This window comes from Colletotrichum godetiae (genome assembly GCF_030913485.1).
Source record: "Colletotrichum godetiae strain CBS 193.32 chromosome Unknown BDP55scaffold_8, whole genome shotgun sequence".
NCBI lineage: Eukaryota > Fungi > Ascomycota > Sordariomycetes > Glomerellales > Glomerellaceae > Colletotrichum > Colletotrichum godetiae.
In genome coordinates, this window is record NW_026851256.1 from 282,255 (window position 1) to 303,704 (window position 21,450).

A 21,450-nucleotide genomic window follows, 5' to 3' on the forward strand; every position below is an offset into this window, starting at 1 on the left:
GGATGAAGCGGGTGAAGCAGGATACTATGCCACGAGACTTGTTGCGACGCTTCTCAACGCCGTCTCTGGCTCCGCCGCGATCAGGGACATGGAAAGATCTCACGAACCGGCGCCGGGGGCGAACGAGTCATTTTTCGCCAAACAAAACGATACCATCGCCGAACCATCGTGGCCCCATCACCATCGTTTCCTCTCTCCCCGCAAACTCTCGGGCCCATGACATGTTCTCTCACCCTAGACGCCGCTAATGTTACCATCACGCGTTTCTCACGCCGCGGGAAAGCCAAGACACAGCGGGTGCGAACGCCCATCAAGGGATTATGGGCCAAAGGGGGAAAGCAACAATAACATACAATCGACATGCCTTTCACAACAAAGTGTAAACTTTCCCACACCTGTCGTTGCTTGGGCTTATTGCTTGCGCTCAAAACCATGCCAAGCCAAACTCCATCACCCTCCCAAATCTACAAACACGCGACTTCGGCGCCTTCCGCGACGAACGCGTGCTTGCAAGAAAGCAAAAGCATCTGCCACCATCTACAACTCAATCCATCTCATGATCCCATCTCACCACCTCTCACTCCCGGCAAAGAAGAGACAGAGTTTGGATACCTTCACTCCGTGTCACACCAACAGTCGGATATGACCACGCCGTGACGGCGTGGTCCTAGCGAAGAGCAAAGGGTGCACCATGACTCGTCTCGTCATGGTGGCCCAAACTCTTCTCTTCGACGCGCGCACGGGAAAGAGGGACCCTGCCACTCAATACATTTGTGCCAGAGTTCGCCTCGACCACGATGGTTTCTGAAAGTCAATCACGGCCCTTGATGGCAGATGACGACCTGTCGTCAACACCACAAGACGCCGTGCGCGTAAGGATTCCGCTGTTTATCAACGGTCTGGTTCTCGGCCATAGTTGTGGAAATACCGCTGCTTGATGACTCAAATGAGGCTCTCAGACTCGTGGCCTCTGCGGCGTCTGGCGTAATGGTATAGAGATTTGTATTCGTAAATCCCTCCTGTTCCCGGTCCGTGCCAACGCCGCCTATCATTTACAGACCGTACGACATATTGGCAGGGCATAGGGGTCTTCTCAAGCCACATCCAAGCGGATGGGAACGAAAATCGTCATCCTCTCCATAGTTCATGAGACTGGCGACGCAGATCAAGGTCTATCCAAGTCCATCCCAAGCTTTGCCCTTCCCCTTGCGTGAAAAGTGTGTGTAAGAGCACTGCTCACATCGTGGCTCCAGACACTTGCTCCAGCCAACTGTCGCATCATGTTGAGATGGTGTGCCAGAAACGACTTGTCCGCCTCGCAAAATCACCAGACGGCACTTACAAAACAAACTCGTGGTCGATCTTAAGCAATCGCGCTGCCTACTATAGTCCCCTCTCTAATAGCTCAACGGCACATACGAGAGCCAATATGCTACCACCCATACCACCTTTCGCAAGCATCGGAATCCCTTCCAAGCTCCCTCTCCCCGTTGTTTTCTCCGTGCATTGCCCCGTGCTCCTAATAGTGAACCCCCGTCCCCGAACCCATCTTGATGACGCCCGATGCCAAAGCACCTTCATTTCTTGGCGCCGCCGCCAGTGACACACACACGGAACCGAAGCTAGCGTCCGCCCCGCCCGTAGCAAGCGATTCTCTGTCTCGTGTGTCTATGAGCAGGGGGCCCAGACCTCTATGGCCTTTACACCTTTGGCGACTGGTGTGTAAGCCAGTACATTCGTGTGTGACCGCAAACGGCTTTGCCTGAGCCACATCATCAATACCATCGCTAACTTTCCCAGCCATTTGGATGTGGCTCCGCCTCTCCGGCCGCATGGAGTGGATACCGCGGAGTGGAGAAGCTCCTTCGACGCCGTCTCTTGATTCGGGGGGCCCGCTCACAAAGCCGCCCGCGAGCCGGCGCGGAAGCGCTTAGATCATTTGACGCCCGCTAGATAGAAACCAACCGCTCCCGGTCCCTTTTCCCAACACACTCAAGGTGCCAGAGGGCGTCGTCGTGCCCCCACCCCCAAGAGCCAACAGACGACCGTGCCAGTCAGCCTAGTCTAGTGCGATGGGCAGGGCTTGGTAAACACTAAGGAAGCAAGAGGCGGCACCGTGCGCCGTTCTTCGCTTAGTGGTGTCGAACCGGTCATAAGTTGGAAACAGAGAGAAAGAGGGGACCCTGTCGGGTTATTTTCCTTCGGTGATGGGGCCTTTCCCGTGATCCACGATTCGTCTTAGCTTGGAGCACGGATACGAGACTATTGACAATGGCAAGCGACGTGGACAGCGGGCGGGCCGGGGGGGTGGGTGTCCTTCATGATGAGGCTATGTTTAAAGTGGTTAGATGCTTACCAACACGGGCCCTTCGTTACCAATATGCCGTCTTCAGCGAAATATCGGTAAAGGTGGCACGGGTGGGTAGCGGTGGGAGGGGAGTTTGTGGCAGATGAAGAACTGCCGTGCTCCCCAATATCAAAAAACTATCAAACGTGTGTAGCTCTGTGGTTAAGCCACCGCCCCGTCCACATCTACGGATACGACTTGAGGCTTTCTCGCCCCAGCCACGCACGCCCACGACAGTATGATCGTCAAGGCGGTCTTTTCAGCTTCCTATTCCCGGCCGGCTTCAACTTTTGGTCAATGCCATACTCTTGGGATGCCAATCTTTGTGGCTTTCCATTGGTCAGACCTTTGGGGGGTTGCTGCGGGAATGGCTGACACCGGGCTCGGAGGCGGCTCGGGTTCTTGACCTCATGGCGCTGCAGCCTGTTGGAAAACATCAGACGGCGGCTGTCAGAGGGGCTGTGCATAGGGTTCAGAAACGCTCGAGGGTTAGGTAGACGCAGAGAAGGTCGTCAGGTACGGGCATGGTGAGGCAGTCGACGTTCGAACGCTGGAGCTGGGGCTGGATATCCCCATTTCGTGACGGCGTACCTACGTGCCTACTTACAAGCGTATGTAGTTTGACCCTCATATCTTGGAGCGTCTGGTGAACGAGGCTGGCGGACAGATTGCGCTATCTTGGGATGGCACTTCTCTCTGCCAACTCCCAGAGTGAGGCCATCATCTCCCACCGGCTCGTTTGCAGCTCTGTGGTGCACGTTGATCACTCGGCAATCTTGGAACCGTTCAGACCTCGCGTGCTCATGGATCGCAGATCTCGAACTCTACGCCCTAGAGTGAGACATGGCAATACAATGACACGATGAGGCACGGAAAAGCGCTACTGACGAACGATGGAGTCTGTATCCGTATATTGATGAATTTCTCGTACCGCAATTGAGTTTGGCCGACGCCGTCAATAGCTTGCGGTGAGTGTGGCACCTTGAACGTGGCTCCATATTCCCCCATCCAACGTCCATGACCTGAACTTTCAAAATCTCGATGTTGGACGGAACGGGCAAAGTGTTTCTCGTTCGCAGACATACTACTAGTCTCACTTGGAGAAACCGCGTGCTGATGTCTCTCAATGTGTATCTCTCAAAGACTTTCTGTCTTTCTCTGCCTGCCACGCCGAAGATCTTTGCCCAAAACAGGGCCCGTCGTCCAGTCCTGGGAAAGGCAAAAAGCGTAAGCCCGCAACACCGGACGCAGAAGCCGGAAGGGATGGGCGGGACTAAACGTCGTTACCTCTCTAGACTTTTAAGCGCCGCTGTTGCCTTTGGGGATCGGGGCGGCCATGTGTAATCGGGGCTTTCTGTCAGTTGAATAGTTCCCCCTTCGAGCTAAGACGGCAGAGTCGCTGGTTGGGTGAGCGATTCGGGGTCATGATTGGACGGCAAGTCCACGAACTAAAGAACTGCGGAACGAAAACGACGCAATGGGCGATGCGGTCAGTGTCCAGATGGGAAAGGTGAGTGAGAGTTGCGAGTCGAGGACATTGTTCTCTTAGCCTAGAGTGACAATCGATGCACCAAAGATAGTATCCAGACTTGAAGCGATCCACCACACCTTGATATCTTGACAAGCGTCTTCCAGGTTTAGTATTCGCCACTTGGAGTAGAAGAGAGGTTCAGTCAATGCCAAGTTGATCGTTTTTCTCGGTAGCGACGGCACTTTTCTAAGTGTCTGAGTCGTTCGTGTCGTTTTCAACCCCTCTCGCTCCCACCCTTTGCCCCTCTCCCTTCGACAAAGTCTCCGGCCGTGAACCGCCGGTCCCGTCCGTGCGAAGCGACTCTTTACGGCGGGCCCCCGGAGCCGTGACGTTGGGAATTATCAACGAAGCTGTTGCCACCGGGCTTTGGGAAGGGAGACCTTAGCGGTGTCCGATAGGTTTTGAAGATCTCTCGGCGGTAAGGGGGAACAACATCTACGCGGCGATCTACACAAGATCGCGGCGATCGTGACGTTTGTGCTGTCGTTTACCACGCCCTAGAGACCACAGTGTTCCAGCTGAACACGGACAGTTTGTAAGCGCAGCACTTTCAGACGGACATATCTCAGGTTGTTAATTACAGTCGACGGATCCAGTGTCGATATCGCACCCATGAGTATCATCCGAGACCACATTCTCCAAGACCCTAACTGCCTACTCAGGTAGGTATGTGATGTCTACCTATCCATCTATCGAACGGTAGACGTCGCGACAGGGAACGTGCGCAAACGTGCGAGCTTGTCCCTCCCACGCGAGTCTTCGAGAGATGGAGACACTTGACGTAGTTGATGACTGATGGCTGCTTAAACCACGCACCACAGACTTGCTCGTCCACCACACCGCGGTTTCCAAGACATGATGATTCAAAGTATCTCCCCAAGGCTCACATGCCAAGCTCATTCCCGCCTGGCCACCGGCGAGCCTCCTGATTATAGGCACACTGACACAAGCCCCGCCCCTCAACCCCTCACCGAGAGACAAGACGACGCCGAGAAGCAACAACTGCCGTGCGTCCTTGCTTCCACCATGTCTCTCAGTCTCTGTGCCTCAGTCTCCAAAGATGACGCCTAGTATCACGCATCGAGCATCGTACCAACGGCGCGCGCCCTTGGCAAACAGCCCACAACTCTCCAATGTGTGTGTGTGTGTGTGTGTGTGTGTGTGTGTATCCACCAGTTCGGTTTCTGCAGCCGCAAAGGCGCTCACTCAATGCTCATTGCTTCCATTCTCCGCATCTCGATCTACAGCTATCCATCTCATCCCTTGATCACCTGCGCCCCCCCTCTTCCAGACGTCCAGAGTTTCTCGAGAACGCAATATTGAAGCGCCCCCCACCTGTTAGATGCGCCCTTCTTCCTGCGTCCTTTTGTCCATACTTGGGCAGAAATCCGACAATATCAAACCCGTCATGCGCCATGCGCAGAAGCGGTCTAAGGCCTAAGTGTCATCCGAAGATTATGTGCCAGAGTGGAATAGGACCATGCAAACTGCTGGCCTCTAGTCCCCCTCGGCCGCGCCGCGGGAACGTTTCCGAACCACTTCAACAACTACCGACGCAAGATGGCGGGGGCCTGGAAAAGCGTTCATACCTAGCCCGCCAACCCACTAGACGCAAGTGCAAGGGGGAAGAAAGGAACAAAAAAAAAGACCGCAGAAGCCAGAGGTGGTGCCTCTGTAGACTTGTCATGATCCATATGTTGTTAGTGGCTCCGGCTGTTCGTTGTTCGTTTGTCTCCATCATGATGGAAGCTTGGAACGATGTCTGGCTTATCGCCACCATAAATTGCGGGGAGAGGATGTGACAACGCTCAGCTCAATGCAGGCAAATGTCGAGAACCGGGTTCCTCCCACCCAATCATGTTTGGGAAACACCTCTTCTCTGGCCCTGCTGCATCTATCAAGCCACGCTGTATCCCGAAAGATCTGTCCATCTTGTGGTCGTTTTTCCCACCTTGTCCAACTCGAGCCAGGGCCTAGGCCTTTTCCTCACCGCCCCCTCCGCCCCCCGTCCGCTTGCGGCTTGCAGCCAAAACCCGGCATATCGGTTCCCCATCAACTGACTTGTCAAGTCTGCAAGAAACGACAAAAGGTTGCTAGGGTTTTGCGAAGGACCTCAAAGCAGGAAAACAACCGCTCCTCTACGTTGCCGTGGACCGTGAATCCTAGATGCCTTGAACCAGTTTTGGACATGCCAAATCCGACAGTATGCATCCATCGCATTGAAACACCGGCAACTTGATTGCTTGATATCCAAAGAAAGAACAGGAAAAAAAATACCTCCCCACAACGACGGCTACGATGAACCCAAACGAGCAAACAGAGCAGGGGGCTGTATGAGAGAGCAACTCGCCAACTGTGCCGTTCCAATGATCGACACCGCAGCAGAGCAGAAATATTGCCTCTCCCAAACATCCAAACCCTGCCCGTTTGTTTTTTTTTTTTTTTTTTTTTTTTTTTCCCTCTTTCAACCCCCAAGGTCAAAACGCGGTCAAACTCTGTCACAAGTCAGACGCAAAGCTTGGCCGGAGCTGTCAAAAAGATAGATTAAGAAAAAGGACGATAAGTTGATAACCCACAGTAGGCCGCAATAGAGTTTGTAATCGCCAACCGGGGAAGAGCCCGCAAAGATACCAACCCGCCGACCTATCAAAAAGTGTGGATGGGTGGAAACCGTAGAGACAGAAAGAGAGAACCTAGACTTTGGAGTTGGTTGACAACAAGCCCTGTCCAGAGCCGACCGATGGATGCGAGTTGCTCGCTTATTTGGGTGTTGCCTACGACAATATCAGCAGTTCTCCTCGAAAAAGGGGTGCTGTTGTTCTCCATTAGAGACCGAACATGACAATGCCACACCGCATCAAACTCCACATCCATCCTACACCATCAGTCCCGGGGTTCCGTTGTCGCCATGCGCCGCGGCCGCCGTCGCCGTCTCCGTAGTTCCAAAAACTCCGGTGGATGGTACCACAAACATGCTGCGGCCATGGGATGGTGGGGTCCAGCAATTCGCTCGCAACGCTCCTCAAGGCATCCAATGTCCATGCCACTCATCACCTCATCATAAGCAAAGGTTGAACGACCCGCAGAGTTGAAAGCTGCCAGTACCCGACCAGTCAGAGCCACCCGTGGTCCGCGGCGAGCACTCTGTCCACGGCATATTAGAACTCCTCTAGACATGCATCTGCTTGCTGTAACGGCCTAGTGCAGCACGGGAAGTCAAGTGACTCAAGCCACTCACAGCCCACCGATCGTGGGTTAGGACTCTCGGGCGAAACTGGCAACCAACCCACCAACCCATCAAGAGAGTTTCCAGCCGGCTTTACTCCTGGCCAACTCATCTTTTTTCTCACTGCCTTGTTCAACAAGTGAGCTTGGCCTTAGTTTTCCATCGTCATAATATCCATCACATTAAACACATGGCACGCTAACCCATTCCGGTTACTTCTTCCAAAACATCCCTTTTCTTCCTCTCCCATGATCCCGCTTAGCTATCCCTCTCGCGTGGTTTATTGCGTCTCGTACTTGTCTATGCCTATCCAGGCCCACCCACCTCTTCTCGTCCATCCGACAAGACGCCTCCTTCTGCTGACTGGGCGCGGCGGGAAGCACGGAAGTGTAAGCCAGACGACATGTCATCCCAAAACTCGGTACACTTCCAACTGGAAAAGGGCAGCACTTTGGCCCCATCCTTTCATCTATCAGGCCACACCGAGACATGCTATACTCACTTATAATAGCACATTCGCCTCACAAAAAAAAAAAGTGTCCGTGTAAAGTGCTAAATCGATACACCCAACCAACTCTCGCAACCCAATAACAGCACAAGTGAAGGAATAAAACAGAAACAAAAAAAGGCCGACGGCTCCCACCGAAAGCACACACTTGCATGTCTACCAAGGAAGCTAGCCACCTATACACACACACATACATCTATCCATATCTGCAACCTCTCACACGCTCCTCCAGATCTCTTCTAGTTGGCTCACGCTTCAGTGCTCCCACCCACCCTCATCGCAAACAGGGTGCCTGCATGCATGCCCATCACGATGGGATTCGCTCTCGCGACTTCGCATGCCATGCTGTGCTGTGCCATGCCGTGCCCATGGCCTCCTCCACCCATTCCATCCATCCAGGCCAAGCCGGTTGCTTTCTCCACACACACGCTTCCATGCCCAAACCACACAACGCCCGAGGCATCCCTACCTTACAACCCCATCCTCCGCCGTGCCGCATGCGTAATAAGGTGACAACGGCGCAAACAGCCCCCATGCAAGTCCACCTCACTTTCTCTCAAGTTTCTCTCCGGGATGGTTCCCTAACGTTGGGAGTTCGAATAGGAAGACCCGGTTGGATGCGCTAAGAAAACTCCGCAACCTTTTTTACTCCTGGGCTACTGTCCGTAGATTGGCTGGTTAATACTTCCATCGCTACATTGTGACCACCCCCTTTTCATAGTTATCTAAACCAAGTATCTGGTCTCCGTATCCGTACACTACTGTCACTACATGACATCGCGCGCGTCCCATCCCGAACCCTCCTCTACATAGGCTCTGCCCCCCCAGTCACCGGGGCACGAGCCCGAATCCGACCAAGGCTCATCCTTCCTCTCTTACTTCTTCAGAGGACTCTTCTGCCCAAAAGCTGGTGACAATCAATGACCCATGCACCAATGATGAATGCCCGGGTTAGTACTGGGCACTGTCACCTAGTGCTCCAAGGAAAGAAACAATAAAATGAAAAATATTAGCAGGGCCATCGGCGGCCATAATCGTCTCACCCCAAACCCTCTTCGTAAAGTCGCAACTCTCTCTTCAATCCCCACTCTAAACCCAAAGAGGGCATCAACCTTCCCTTCCAGAGTCCACGGTAGGGCCGACCTGCGGTCCCTAGAACAATCAAGAAAGAAAAAAAAGAAAACCACCAACAACGTAACTAACCTACATAGTAGGTAAAGGACAGGGGTCCAGGATTGGAGCCAACTGGGGAATACTTGGACAAGACAAGACTTGGAAGGGGTGGGAACGGACCATCTCGACGCAACTCACCCATACCACCCGCACCCCGAAAACAGGGCGAACGATGACCGATTCCCACATCTTTCCCAAGTGTCCCACCGCCCAATCATGTTTGCAGCCCATCGCGGAACCAGACAGCGAAGCGTGTGAAGCGCGCGAAAGCCAGCCCCCCCTTTCGAGAACATGGCACCAGCGCCATTGAACCACCACCACTACCACCACCACTAGAACCTCCGATCCCCCTTCGACAGCCCTGCCTTTTCTTAGACGTTGCTTACTGTCTAGGATTCTAGGTAGCCACGAAAAGAAAAGAAGAAAAGTTGAAGTGTCTGATCTTCATTTTCCTCCTCCGCCCCCAGTGCTGGAATGTGCGTCCTCCCATGGGCAATGCAGTTGCCGTAGAATGTTGCATTTTGCGCAGTCGCTGTTGCAGTTAGCCCCCCATCCTGTCTAGCTCACATCACACACTCTGCATTTCTCCTTCGGTCACATACACATATGTCTTCCTGCAGATATGCGAGACCGTAGGCACTCACAACAAAGTAATAAGCCTTAGCAAACCAAACCAAACCAAACAAATCTCATCATCCCTCGAGAAAAAAGGAAAAGAGAGGGTGTTGAAGAAAAGACGTTAGTGGTAGAAGTGAATACCTATTCTCCCAGGGGTGCCGCCCGCTTGACGTCTGTCTCGCAATTTCGCAGTAAAGCCGAACAAGACACCTTGTTGCTTCTCGATGCACCATGGCGCTTCCTTGGGGGTTCGCATTTCCTACGCAGGAGGTATGCTGTTGCCCCCCCCCCCCCCCCCCCCTCGCGTTGGGCGGGTGGTTTTAAACCCACAAATACAGGGGAGACCGTAGATTACTGAAGTAGGGAATAACCATCCCTCAAAGTTGTCAGAGACTCGGGGATGGGGGTTATCCCTTTTCCTCGTAAAACCTGAATGGAAATATTCGAGACGTTCTGGAAGAACCGTAATCGAACTGAAGAAGAAAAAAATACCATCCTTTTTGGGACCAGACATTGCGCAAGTAAAAAAAGGTTTAGAGAGAACCACTGACTACCTCATCCCGCCGCTTCCGACACCACCATCTTCATCACCTTAGCTAAGCACCAAGTTTGGCTCAAACTGACCGCACTCAACCATAGTTGTCTTCGGATGGAGTAGAAGAACGTCAAGAGAAGTGCTAGACAGTCACGAATGTGGGAAAGGTTTGCCTTGTTCTTTGTTTTTGGGTGTCTGAATGTTTGTATTCATTGGTAGGAGACCAGTTTATCCTGGTCGGTCCCTAGCCCATACTCGTTTTCTGGGTTCTTGTACCAGTTCGAGTCTCCGTTCAGCAAATATGCGCCGGCGGTTGGGTTCTTGGCCCAGGTATTGTCTAAACCATCTTGTCCTCAGCTTTGAGTGAACTGAATCTCTCTTTCCTGTAGTTCCTGTAGTGGCCCAAACCCATCCCAAAAAAAAAAAAGTGAAGTAAAGAATCTGATATCATCCAGGCGATTGCCAAGCAAACTGCCCAGAGAAAGCTCGTTTCCGGTTGCGCATCGATGCGTCAGAATGGAACGTTCCACCTCCAAAATATCATAACAAAAGTCCTGCCACGTTGTCTGTGTCCCCTCTCTGCGCCTGGTATGCTTTCCATAATTTTCGATAACTTGAGACACCGTCACTCTTTGCTTTCCGTTTCCCAACTCCGCGCTGTAAACATAGAAAAGAAATGACAGAATTGAAACAAAACCCCGCTCCCACAGATTTACAAGCGCCTTTTTGTAGACAAAATTCCGGTCCTTTTTTTCGCTAGACTTTTGGATGTTGCATTCCCGGGTGTTAATCCAAAAGGTTATGTGGCCCACGTAACTCATAACGAATTAGGCATCCTCATGAATGGCTTTATTCATGGGATGAATGTTGATTAGTTGGTTTGGTTGGTGTCGCCATGTCCTCCGGGACATATGGGGCTGGTCGATGGTCCCCGGTCAAGAATTGGCGTAACGGATATTTGTTCCTAGTAGCAGCCTTGGGGGTGCGAAAAGATAGGAACTTGGTGGTGGAAGGGAACGTGAGGGTGGATAGCAGGAGCCTGCTGAGCATACTTCAACACATCTCCCCACCAGAACTGGACAAAAGACTTGGATGGGCAGCTGGGCGCTTGCATTTGGGCCTGGACGGGAGCCGGCGTTGGCACAAGCGTCTGGACACGGAAGGACTCCGGTCCAGCGAACTGCGATGGTACTGGGCCAGTGTATTGTTGCGGAGTGAAGTCCTGTGTGGGGAAGAATGTTGCTCTGGTATCCTCTGGGTCGTATGTTTGGGCATGGCATGCCATAGTCTCCTGCTGCTCCTGAAGGAAGTCCTCATCAAGGTCATCGATGGTCGAGCCGCTTGACGTGAGCGAACCCTCGTCAGACGAACAGGTAGATCCCTCGTCTGAGGAGGACGAGGCGGGTGAAAGGGCGTTGTCGTAATCGTCGACAATCGTATCCTCGCAAGTAACGTATTCGGTGATGTGCTCGTGCGGAACCTGGGTAGTCGAAAGCACAGCTGTCGGCGTCGCCGGAATGGTAAACCTGGAGCAAGCCTGGATTCTTGCCTTCAACTCGGGCAATGTGATCCTTTGATCCGGGTTACGGTTGAAGATCCTCCCCAAGATATCGTTCAGTTCATCCGACACGGGGAGAATGCTCTTCAGAGTTTCCGGGCATCGGGTGTAAGCCCTGTAAGTAGAATCCTCAAAGGAAGCTTGCTTCCATGGGTTGCGTCCGCAGGTCAGGTTGACCAAGATGACTCCGAGGCTCCAGACATCATTGGGTGCGCAGAAGTAGAAAGGTCTCCGGGCAGAGTGGTCCAAGCATTCTAAAAAAGAGAGAAAAGCGAAACGTTAGTGGTGATCAGGGGATTTGATAGAAGTAGAAAAGTTCCTGAGAGTGGATGGCCTACCTGGACTCATGTAGAATGTTGAGCCGCATCCGTAGTCCTCTGACCGGTCGGATGAGGTTGCGAGGCCAAAGTCGGCAAGCTTGACTGTCGATCCTTGGTCCGACACGAGGATGTTTTCCGGCTTCAAGTCTCTGTGGTAGATTCCGAGGGAATGGCAGTGCTCCACGGCATCCAATACTTGCAGGAAGACTCTCTTGGCAAGATCATCGTTCCCGACATACTGACCGCACTCGGTGATGTTGAAGAACAAATCACCTTCCGGACAATATTCCAAGATTACATAGATGCAGTCCGGGTCATCGACAATCTTGAGCATCGACACCACGTTGGGGTGGGCCGACGCCAGATAGTGCAGACGAATCTCCCGGTTCTGGAAGGCAACTTGGCGACGATCCAATGGGGTTCCATCTTGGTTGAATTTGCTGAGGCACTTAACGGCGTAACGGACTCCAGTCTTGACATCCACTGCGGAATATACGACGCCATATGCGCCAGTCCCGAGGATGGTAGTCAATTGCAACTTGCCCTCGAGAAACCTTCCCAGTCTCGCCTCCGGTGTTAACGGGACGTATCGTGCCTGGCAGTGAGGTGCTGTCGTGATGGGTTGTTGGATCGAACACTTTGTGTTGTCGTACACCGGCGACGCGGGAGGGGTGGGATAGCCAAATTCTGATACATGCTGCATGTTATGTGATTTTTGCGGGTCCAAATGGGAATCCTTTCTCTGGCGGTCTGTAATGGATCTCGAGGGCGAGATCCAAGTGGAAGTGAATAAGAAGAAAAAGTAGAAACGGCCTTGTCCTTTGGTTTGGTATGTCCTGGGAATCCAAAGAAATAATCCTGGGTTATTATCCTACGGGCCTGATGGAGTAGTAGTCCTATGAGAGGTTCCGAGGAAGTAGAAAAGGTCGAAAAGTGCAAGACGTCGAGTCAACGAGTCAAACACGTGGTTGTCGCCTGAGGCGGGATGAGTGGTGAGGTGAGTTCGGCGAAGGTCGATATCTGTTGAGGTGGAGGTGGAAGGGCGACTGAGGTTCCAGTTTCCCGAAGATCGTGGAAAGATGAATAGAGGTCGACGGGAAGGAGCGTGGTGGGAGAGTTAATGATTGAAGTCTCGTCGGGCCAGCTGTACGTTGGTGGGATATGGGTGGTTGATAATGACTGCCACCACCCCGATGAGGAACGAGGCGAAATGATGTTAGCGCTACGGCTACGTACCCATGTCAAAGTGCGTTGCGTGGAGCATCCACCATGGCCGGTGGCTCCAAGGACACCCCAGTCGTCTTCGACATTAGCAGAGCAGGGATGAGCGGCTTGCCATGTCTTAGCCATGGATCCACCAATGCACCGTCTATTCTTGAGTTCGACATGAGCAGCGGGCCAGTGGGTTAGAGTTGATAGTAGAGCCTGAGGCCTGAGAGCCTGGCTTGGAGCTAGAGGGCCATGGGGGCGTGGAACCAAAGGGGCGTGGTCGTGCCGAGGTGTGGACGAGTGACCGGCAGAGTTTCTCTACTGGAGCAGCCACCAGGATGCCACTAGCACTCGTGATTGGCGTCTCTGCGCAATTTACGAGCAGGTATTGTCTGATGCACCAGGTAAAGTGGCCCCGTCCCAAGGGGGTGTGAAGTGTGAGTGGGTGTGAGTTGTGTCACTCCTCACTTCTCTTGTGTTGATTCTTATCCACCACCCCAGCCGTGCTCCATATACCCCTGCCACCGCTACTGGCTGAGTGTGTCAGACGAAACGGATGGTCGATGGGTGTCGAAGAAACGGGGCGTGCGTGAGTCGTCGCCCCCCAAGCACTCATGGGACGACCCTGGCTGAGGGAACACAGACTGTCTGCTGCTCTACCCTTCCCTTCCCTTCCCTTCACTTCCCTTCTCAGCTTCTCGCTGTCAATCGGGAGGTCCAGTGCCTTGCTGGTGACTGCTCTGTGCTCTTCCTGCTCTGCCCGCCCTCCCTGGTGAGTGACATTGAGTGAGAGCTGTCGTCATAGGCTTCCTGTGACTTGTGATGTGCACCTCTTTCCTTTCTTCTCTCTTCAACCTGCCCTTGTCTCGCCTGTCGCAGGGCGAACGTGCCCGTTGTGCAGGACCATTGAGGAAAGCCTCACGCTTGAACAGAATCCCCCTTGGAGGAACGTCGGAACCAGGCATGGAATCGCAATCGAACGATGATCGAATGAGACACGTCTTCCTTCACCGCGACTTGGGAGCTTTTGGCCTGGTCTAGCGACGTGGTATGCTATGGCTTGTTGCAGAGCCCCGTACTTTGAACCAGAGCTGTCATCAATGCCGCGTGGTTCATGGTCGAGAAAGACGCTGCTGACACCAGGTAGAGCTGGTAGCAGGGCAATCTGTGACTACCGCCAAACACCGACTGTGAGCGGACGACGTGGGATGCTCAGACACAATAATGCCACACACAACCTAATTGGCTCACTGTCATGGTCTCGTAGCTGACGTTGGAGCCTCTGTGGCGCTTGGCAAGCTGTTTGCATGAAGTCCGGGAGTTGATGAGTGTGGGCTTCGGTGGCCGGTCAGCCTTTCTGTTGCAGATGCTGCCTCGCAGTATGGTGACTGGATCAATGCTGAACAGATTTGGCTTGGGCTCACAGGATGCCCGTCGCTTCCCATTCAGCCCTCTCGGGAGCATTGATTGGCTTCCGTATTTTTTGCAAGCGGTCATCCTCCACCTTGTGGCCACCATATGGCTGCACCAAACTGCACCACACACACACTCTCTCTGAGCAAGCAATAATTGCGTAGTGTAGATCGCCCGTAGCGCCATGATTGGCCGACAAGGCCACATACGACCAATCGCCTGTGGAGACGCGCTTTAGGATGCTTGCGTCAATATCATTACTGCTAGTAGCAAGAGCCAATGAATAGCGGTCTGCGCAAGCGACTATCATAGTAGTTGGTGCCGAGCTAAGCATTCTATGTGGTCGAGGCAATACGAACGGCTGGGTAAACTGCATGATGATCTTGCCAAACAATGAAGACGGGGGTTTTTCACATTTGCGGGTGCAATGTTGTGTGCTGGCTGGCTATGTCTGCTCCAGTGCTCAGTGCTGGCTGCTGGCAGTCCGCGACTTGTCTGATGACGGGAGGTGATGGATCACTGCGATGATATTTTTCTTTTCGGACTGGTCGTGGGCCGTCATGGCCGGTCAATCCGAACCTGTCTCATCAGACCAGAGTGTGCAGGCAGAGCAGCCAGGACACTCGACACCAAATGTATAAGAGCGGGTTCAACGCCGTGGGTCGAATTTAGCGCTGTACCCCGTAGGTGTTGCTCAGATTCCGTACGACTGCCTAGACGTGGGAGGACACGGTAGCCTCTTTGCAAATGATGAGCTGCGGACTGCGGTGCCTCGAAATTCGCGGCCGAATCTTGCCATGTCGGCCTTGGTTCGAGTCCCCGTGGTCAGCTTGACCGGAGACGAAGCAGCGGCAACTCCAGCATCTACGGAACAACAAGCGGAAGAACAGGCCTGGACTCGGTGCGTGTGGAGTCTCAGGGCGAGCGATGGAGGATTCGGTTTGCCTCTGGAATGGGCTTCTGATCCAGGCCAGTGACGGCGGCCAACGTGGTCATGGGTCGCACATGGGCCTGAGATTGCGAACGACCGTTGAGTGGACGGGCCAGGGTTGAGTTCCATGAAAAGAAAATGGATAAGGAACCTGAGCGTGCCGAGCGCTGAATGGTGGACGGAGCAGAATGGTGTTGTTGTGAAGTTGTGCGTATTTTCTGTCATTTTCTCTGCCGTACACTCGAGCCAGGAGACGCCAGGCTCGGTGGACGCCGCAACGCTGCGTTGGTTGGTGTGTGGTGCATACGTCTCTGCAGTCTGCAGCAAGATGCTGCACGTCTGTGTGGCTCGGAGCGGAAAACGGGCAGAACAGGGAGGGTCTGATTCGTTGTCAGGGACTCAGGGCTGAAGCAGTTATGCCTGAGGCCAGGATTGTGTGTCATTCTGGTACTCCGTTCAGCGAAGCTGGCTGTCTTGAACTTCGACATGGGTGGCCATGAGGAGAAAAAAGTGTGTGGTCTGTGTGGTGCGCAGAGGCAGCTCTTGGAGTCTTGTCACCAGTGCCGTTCTAGCGTAGTCCATGGGCCATATGTGCGTGCCACTGGCCAGTCCGGGCCGTTCGAGAATGGGAGCAATGCAGAGGCTGCAGGCGAGCGAGAGCAGCCTCGTAACGACTTGATGGGGCTGCTGCACAGGGATCCCCGGGCGCAAGCTCCCGACGAGTGAGGCTGTCGACGACGGAGCTATGATGGATCATGATGTGAAGGGCCCCATATAATGGTCTGCAGAGGCTGATCTCGCCAGCCCAATAGGCAATTTCGGGCATCCTGTTGTAGCATAGCGCCCGTGGTTCACGATGCAGTGTAGCATCGTGTGAATGGACTTGTGAAGTCCCAACTTCAGTGTGGCGACCGGCAAGTTTGCAAGCGCAGCTGAGCAGAGCCAGGCTCTGGGTTTCGGTCCAGGCACGTCTGAGTCCCGATTCCACGGGCGTCTGTCTCTTTGAAAGGTATCCGTACGGTGTATTCTTACCGCCTGGCGGTAGATAGACGGTGGGACGGGGTTTCGCTCAGGAGATTAGTGAAGCAGACTCATCGATCATGATCCGCATCTTCATGGTGGTGTGGCGCGCTATGATGCCACTGTTGAGATTGAGGCTAGTTGATCGGCGGCAAGTTTGATGTGACAATGTCAGACTGGACTTTGATGGGGTTTTCTGACGTTTGGTAACCGTGAAAGTGGTGATGTGCAGCCAGTGCCTAGCATCGTTAAAATGGTTCTCCGGATGTTCACGGTGGTTTGCCTGTCTGTGCGGATATAGACTGCTGCTTCGGTGACTAGCAGTAAGCAATCGCGAGTCTGTCGGTGCTGTATTCCGCAGACATGATAGGAGTCAGCATCAAACCGGGCAGGGCTTCTCGGTTCGTCTGGGTTGACCGTGGATAACGGGTTGGCATGTTTGGTATGTTTGGCCTGCACGGTTGAAGATGCGTTGCCGCTGCGCCGTCAGGAGACCGAGATATCCGAACACAGCAAGCGCAAGAATAACAGAATGTCTCCAAGCGCGCCTACAACGTCCAAACGCAAGACACTGTCTGTGATGGATAGGACTGCAGCATATCAAGAAGCAAGACGATGTGCAATACTTCGTACTGCAAGGGGTGAGGACGAAGACGATGACGATGGATGGGGAGTAAGAGCAGATGCTGGTCCTTCCTTCATTCTTTTTTGTCGTTGGACTTGAAGTTCCTTCCTTCCTTCCTTCCTTCCTTCCTTCACGCCCCGCCCTGTCACTTCCATAACCAATAACGTGCTGGCTCAACCTACCTCAATAGCCGTCATGACCAATCAGATAACAAGGCGCCACATCCAGTCTGAGGCCACACGTGCAGGAAGGAACGGGAAGGAGCACTGGTAGAGAGGAAGGAAGAGGGAGTGAAAGAAGGCGCAAGCGACTGCAAGTGGGTCACACTGTGTGGCTGGTGGCTGGTGGCTGCCTCCTCAACCACCGCAAGGAGCACGTAGCTGTGTCCCGCCGCCTCACTTTCCCCTTTCCCTGAGCGTGCCTGCCACTCGTGCCACTCTTGCCACCAGATGCTTCCTTGGAGTTCAACCTCAACCTGTGGCTGCCTGAGTATTTCCTCTTATGCCTCAGGCAACACATCTGAGAAAAGAAACAAGCGGTCTGCACGCACACTGCAGGAACTGCATCGATCACGGATGACGCTTACCGGAGCCGGGCTAGCGCATCTGTCAGATCTCATCGTCCAACTCGTTCCCTCCACAACTCTTGGTCCGCCTGTCCTTCAAGGCTCGCAGCTCGGTCCTTGGTCCTTGTCGCGGGTCCCTGTCCGCACTCGTGCTGAATCTCAATTTCACCCTGGGAATATCATCCCGACTCTTCAAATCTCTGTGACGCTACGCTTCGGATACTCCACGCTCTTTCGCTCTCTGCATTACCTTCACGTATTACCGACCGGGTGACGCTCCTATACTAGGTGACTAGTAAACTACCACGTTAATACGCCGTGCTAAGAGCAGCGGTTCGCTTCTGCGACATTCCCAAACCTTGTTTGTCTCTCGCCCTTCCCATTCCCAGTCAGGGTCAACTTGCCCAACCCGGTTCCAGGCGCCAAGTGTGTCCGCTACTGCAAACGAGAAACAGTCGGACCAAGCATCGTGGCCAACATCATCAGATGGGCAATAGACCCGGAGCCAGCAACAAGAACAACAACGATGTCTCCGAGCAAAGGGCACCAACCATGCAGGCTGAGGCAATAGCGTAGGAGGGAGAGACGATTACTGATGCTCAAACAACCATGGCTGTCGCCCAAGGCGGGAACCGGGACAAACGCCCATGAAAGACAGAGCTGTATACGGAAGCTTCAAGAACAAACGCGAATAACAGAGCTATACTCTCTCTCCACGACAGATATTCCATCAGATCAGCCGCCTTCATATACCAGACACTACAAGACAAGTATCGGCTGCGTTTCCTTTGCCAGCACACTCTTTAGAGGCTTGGAGCAATAACATCTCGAGTTAATTCCCAACCATCCGAATTCCATCCCACAAGTCACAATGCGAATGGCTTGAGCACGCACGTCCAGCCGCTCGAGACAAGCTCGCTGACGCTCCAGCCACGGAGTCTAGGGAGAATGTGGTCGTGTAACCCATTTGATTGGCGACACAAGCCTCAGCTCCGTCTGTCTGTGTCCCGGTGCAGGGCAAAGGACCATCAAACTCACAGGGAGCTCCCAAGCGAGACTCGATTATGAAACGGCAGTCAGCACGCAGGGCCGCTCTCCGGGCTCCCTCGTCCGCTGCTGATCCTTCAATCTAGATGAGGCAAGATGCCGCTCCGTGTTCAAGAATAAGGCTGCACCGAGCATCCGTACGAACATCCGCCCTCCACAATACCTTACAAGTAGACCTAGCTGCTGGTGCGCATGCTCAATCTCGGCTTTTCTGGGGGCGCCCTCCAATTACACTCATTCAAATGTGGTGTGCGGATGCATCTGTGGTCTTCGATGACCAGGTCAAGGAACGGTAATGATTTCATTGACGACGATCCCCCGAGACCATCACCAAAGCCTTTCACCTTCCCAGCAACACCATGCTTGCTTTTTATCGATATCGTTGATGTCTAGCACAGTCACACTGCAGACGCCCGTCAAGCAATTCTCCCTGCGTCCCCCGCAGACCGAGACCTATCCGTACCAGAACAGTTATGGCGGCATGGCTTCATGTCGCGCCATCACTGCATCGTCGTGAGCTGACTTACTTGAGTCAGCCAGACTGTAGCAGTGCATATGGTTTGTGGCGGTCGAAATCCACATACCCCGTCGCCTGGGCAAGGAGCAAGCCAACCAATCCGACGTGGCAAGGTCGTCAATCTAGGTATGCGCTCGATTTCGCGCAGATTAGCGCTCACTTTGTCTTGGCCTCTCGGGATTAAGCTCGCTGCTGGAGCCACGCTGTCGTCTGTGCTCTGAGACACAACAGCCCGGGGTCTAGTTCTTCGTCTCTGATTCGCTCGACATTCTAGACGTGGTTGCTGTCTTCAAGCGGCTTCTGTCAAGTTCTCGAGACTAGCTGACTTTTAGTGGCTGTTTACATCTCCGATGGACGACGGAGACTTCAGCATCCATCCCGCGACCGTAGTCTACCTATGGGATTTTGCGAAGGAACGTTCCCTGATCTCAGTCCTGGTGGTCGCACTCGAACTCGAGAAGAAACGCCACGTCCTTGTTGGAAGGGGCTCTTCTCATCGTGGTCCCTAGCTAGAGATACCGGCACTGATCGATGTACACAACATAGGTACTAGGATCCAATCCCGCCTCTGGACGACTGCTTGTTGGGGATCCATCCAGGAAATGCGTGCGCTTGGCTCGGAACGCCGAGTTGAGGCATTTGGCTCCCAGACACTCTGTTGTCGTGTGTATTTCCTACACCAAGAAGCCGGCCACTGGATTGGGTTCACCCGACGCGTGAGTCGGCGTGGCAAGCTTTGGCATGCATGTAGTGACTCTCGGAACACTTAATTACTGTGCCGATGCAGGCGTGCTGGACCAGCTAGACATCTCCCATGGCGGACTGAGGGGGTATTCGGAGCTTGTCACTCGGCTCTCCAGGCAACCCCGAAATCAATAACGGACGCAACCGAAATGGCATTCCTCGGCAACGTTGGTTGAACCATCAAGAGTCTACGACATTCCTTGCTCAAAAAACCACGCATTCGGCGCCAAAAGACGATATTCAATGTTAAGATTTGGCTCATGTCGTTCTCCGCTACATGCTTCGCCTCTGCGGCTGAGGGATCACGAGATAGACAAGCATGGCTTACGGACTTGAGACTCGGTCTACCACAGACTTGCTGCACCATCAGGTGTCACTGTCTCTGGTAGACCGGGGCGGAGGAGATCCGCCACGGTCTTGCCGTGCAGCTTGCTGGGTTCCACGTTCCCGCACAAATTCAAACTTTTGCATGAGGCAACTCAACCACATATTCAGCTGCGCGGGCGCGGCTTGCGTTGTGAAGACAGGGTTCGTGGTGACCGCTAAAGTCACCTCAGCAATCCGATCAAGATCCAGCCTTGTCTTTCTCATTTTTCTCCCGGCCTGAGCTTGGACTTTTTCAGTAGTCCGATGTTGTTCGCAACGTACCTCAAACACCCAAGACCAGGCCAACCTGTCACTCACGGGGCCGATCTATTCATGCGAGGCCCGGCTGCCCGGGGCTGCTTTGAAAACGTAAGCAAATCCGCCGGCGTGGGTTCCAATCAGCGCTCCCGCTTGGTCATCCTCTTGTTTGACGTTGCCCTTGTCGCTATCCGTACTCGCTACCTAGTATGGATGGCACCCTGGACTTGTGCATCTTGAACTCTGGACGAGACCACCAAGCCTGTAGGCCTTGGACACACACTACATACCACAGTACGAAAGTGCGAATAGTCTCTGCCACAACAGCGACCCGCAGCGTAACCTTGCGAATTAAGCCGATCATATACACACCATCGGCTACGGAACTTGGGCCACGATCAGGGCCTAGCGCTCATCAAATCATTCTGCAACTTGACTAGACAAGGGTAAAACGCTGCGGGACGTTTACCACATCTTGCAACGTATTGCGTCGTGTTAATGAGGCTCTCCTGAAGAGGTGGGTAAAGGGAGACAAACGCGGCGCTAACGGCCGCCATAAGGCGATAGACTCGAATCGCTTAACAAGGGTCGACCGAAATTCGACGGTCCGCCGGTGAGATGGAACTTTCTTGGAAGCATGTTGCAACCTTGGACAACGCCCGCCCCGTCCTGAACCACATGGCAATTTTATTCTCCAAAAAGCCAAGCACAGCCAGCGAACGCAAGGAGAGGGAGGACCGTTGTTTGCTGTGTGACAGAAAGCCTGCGCTTGCTTTTTCTTCAGTGCCCGTCGTCGGCTTTCGGCTGGCCAAACTTCACACCGGCATTCAGTCCTTGTACTCCGCCGTCGGGTTTATTTCTGCCTCTGTCACTTCCGCACCCACGCCAGCCTATCCGCTTGCTTCTGGATTACCGAGCAGATCGCAATTTTGCGTCCAG

The 21,450-nt window shown here is 53.5% G+C and overlaps 3 protein-coding genes across 3 annotated transcripts; all 3 read right to left on the bottom strand.

Moving 5' to 3' along the window:
• Positions 1–2,382: 2,382 nt before the first annotated feature.
• On the bottom strand, positions 2,383–3,179 carry BDP55DRAFT_653027 (uncharacterized protein). The gene has a single exon (XM_060574152.1). The coding sequence runs from the start codon at positions 2,812–2,814 to the stop codon at positions 2,593–2,595; it is 222 nt and encodes a 73-aa protein (XP_060433077.1). The 5' UTR covers positions 2,815–3,179; the 3' UTR covers positions 2,383–2,592.
• A 7,723-nt stretch (positions 3,180–10,902) lies between these two features.
• Positions 10,903–12,519, bottom strand: BDP55DRAFT_691545 (kinase-like domain-containing protein; the record flags this gene model as incomplete). Its single annotated transcript, XM_060576985.1, has 2 exons — positions 10,903–11,750; positions 11,835–12,519. 2 exons carry the CDS (start codon positions 12,517–12,519, stop codon positions 10,903–10,905), a joined length of 1,533 nt encoding a protein of 510 aa, XP_060433078.1.
• Positions 12,520–13,875: 1,356 nt separating this feature from the next.
• BDP55DRAFT_628708 (uncharacterized protein) lies at positions 13,876–14,814 on the bottom strand (the record flags this gene model as incomplete). The annotated part of the gene is made up of 4 exons (XM_060571933.1): positions 13,876–14,190; positions 14,277–14,394; positions 14,450–14,547; positions 14,575–14,814. 4 exons carry the CDS (start codon positions 14,812–14,814, stop codon positions 13,876–13,878), a joined length of 771 nt encoding a protein of 256 aa, XP_060433079.1.
• Between the last annotated feature and the right edge of the window lie 6,636 nt (positions 14,815–21,450).

Coding starts and splice junctions, on each gene's coding strand:
- BDP55DRAFT_653027 (XM_060574152.1), bottom strand. CDS start 2,814: ATGCACAGCCCCTCTGACAGCCGCCGTCTGATGTTTTCCAACAGGCTG.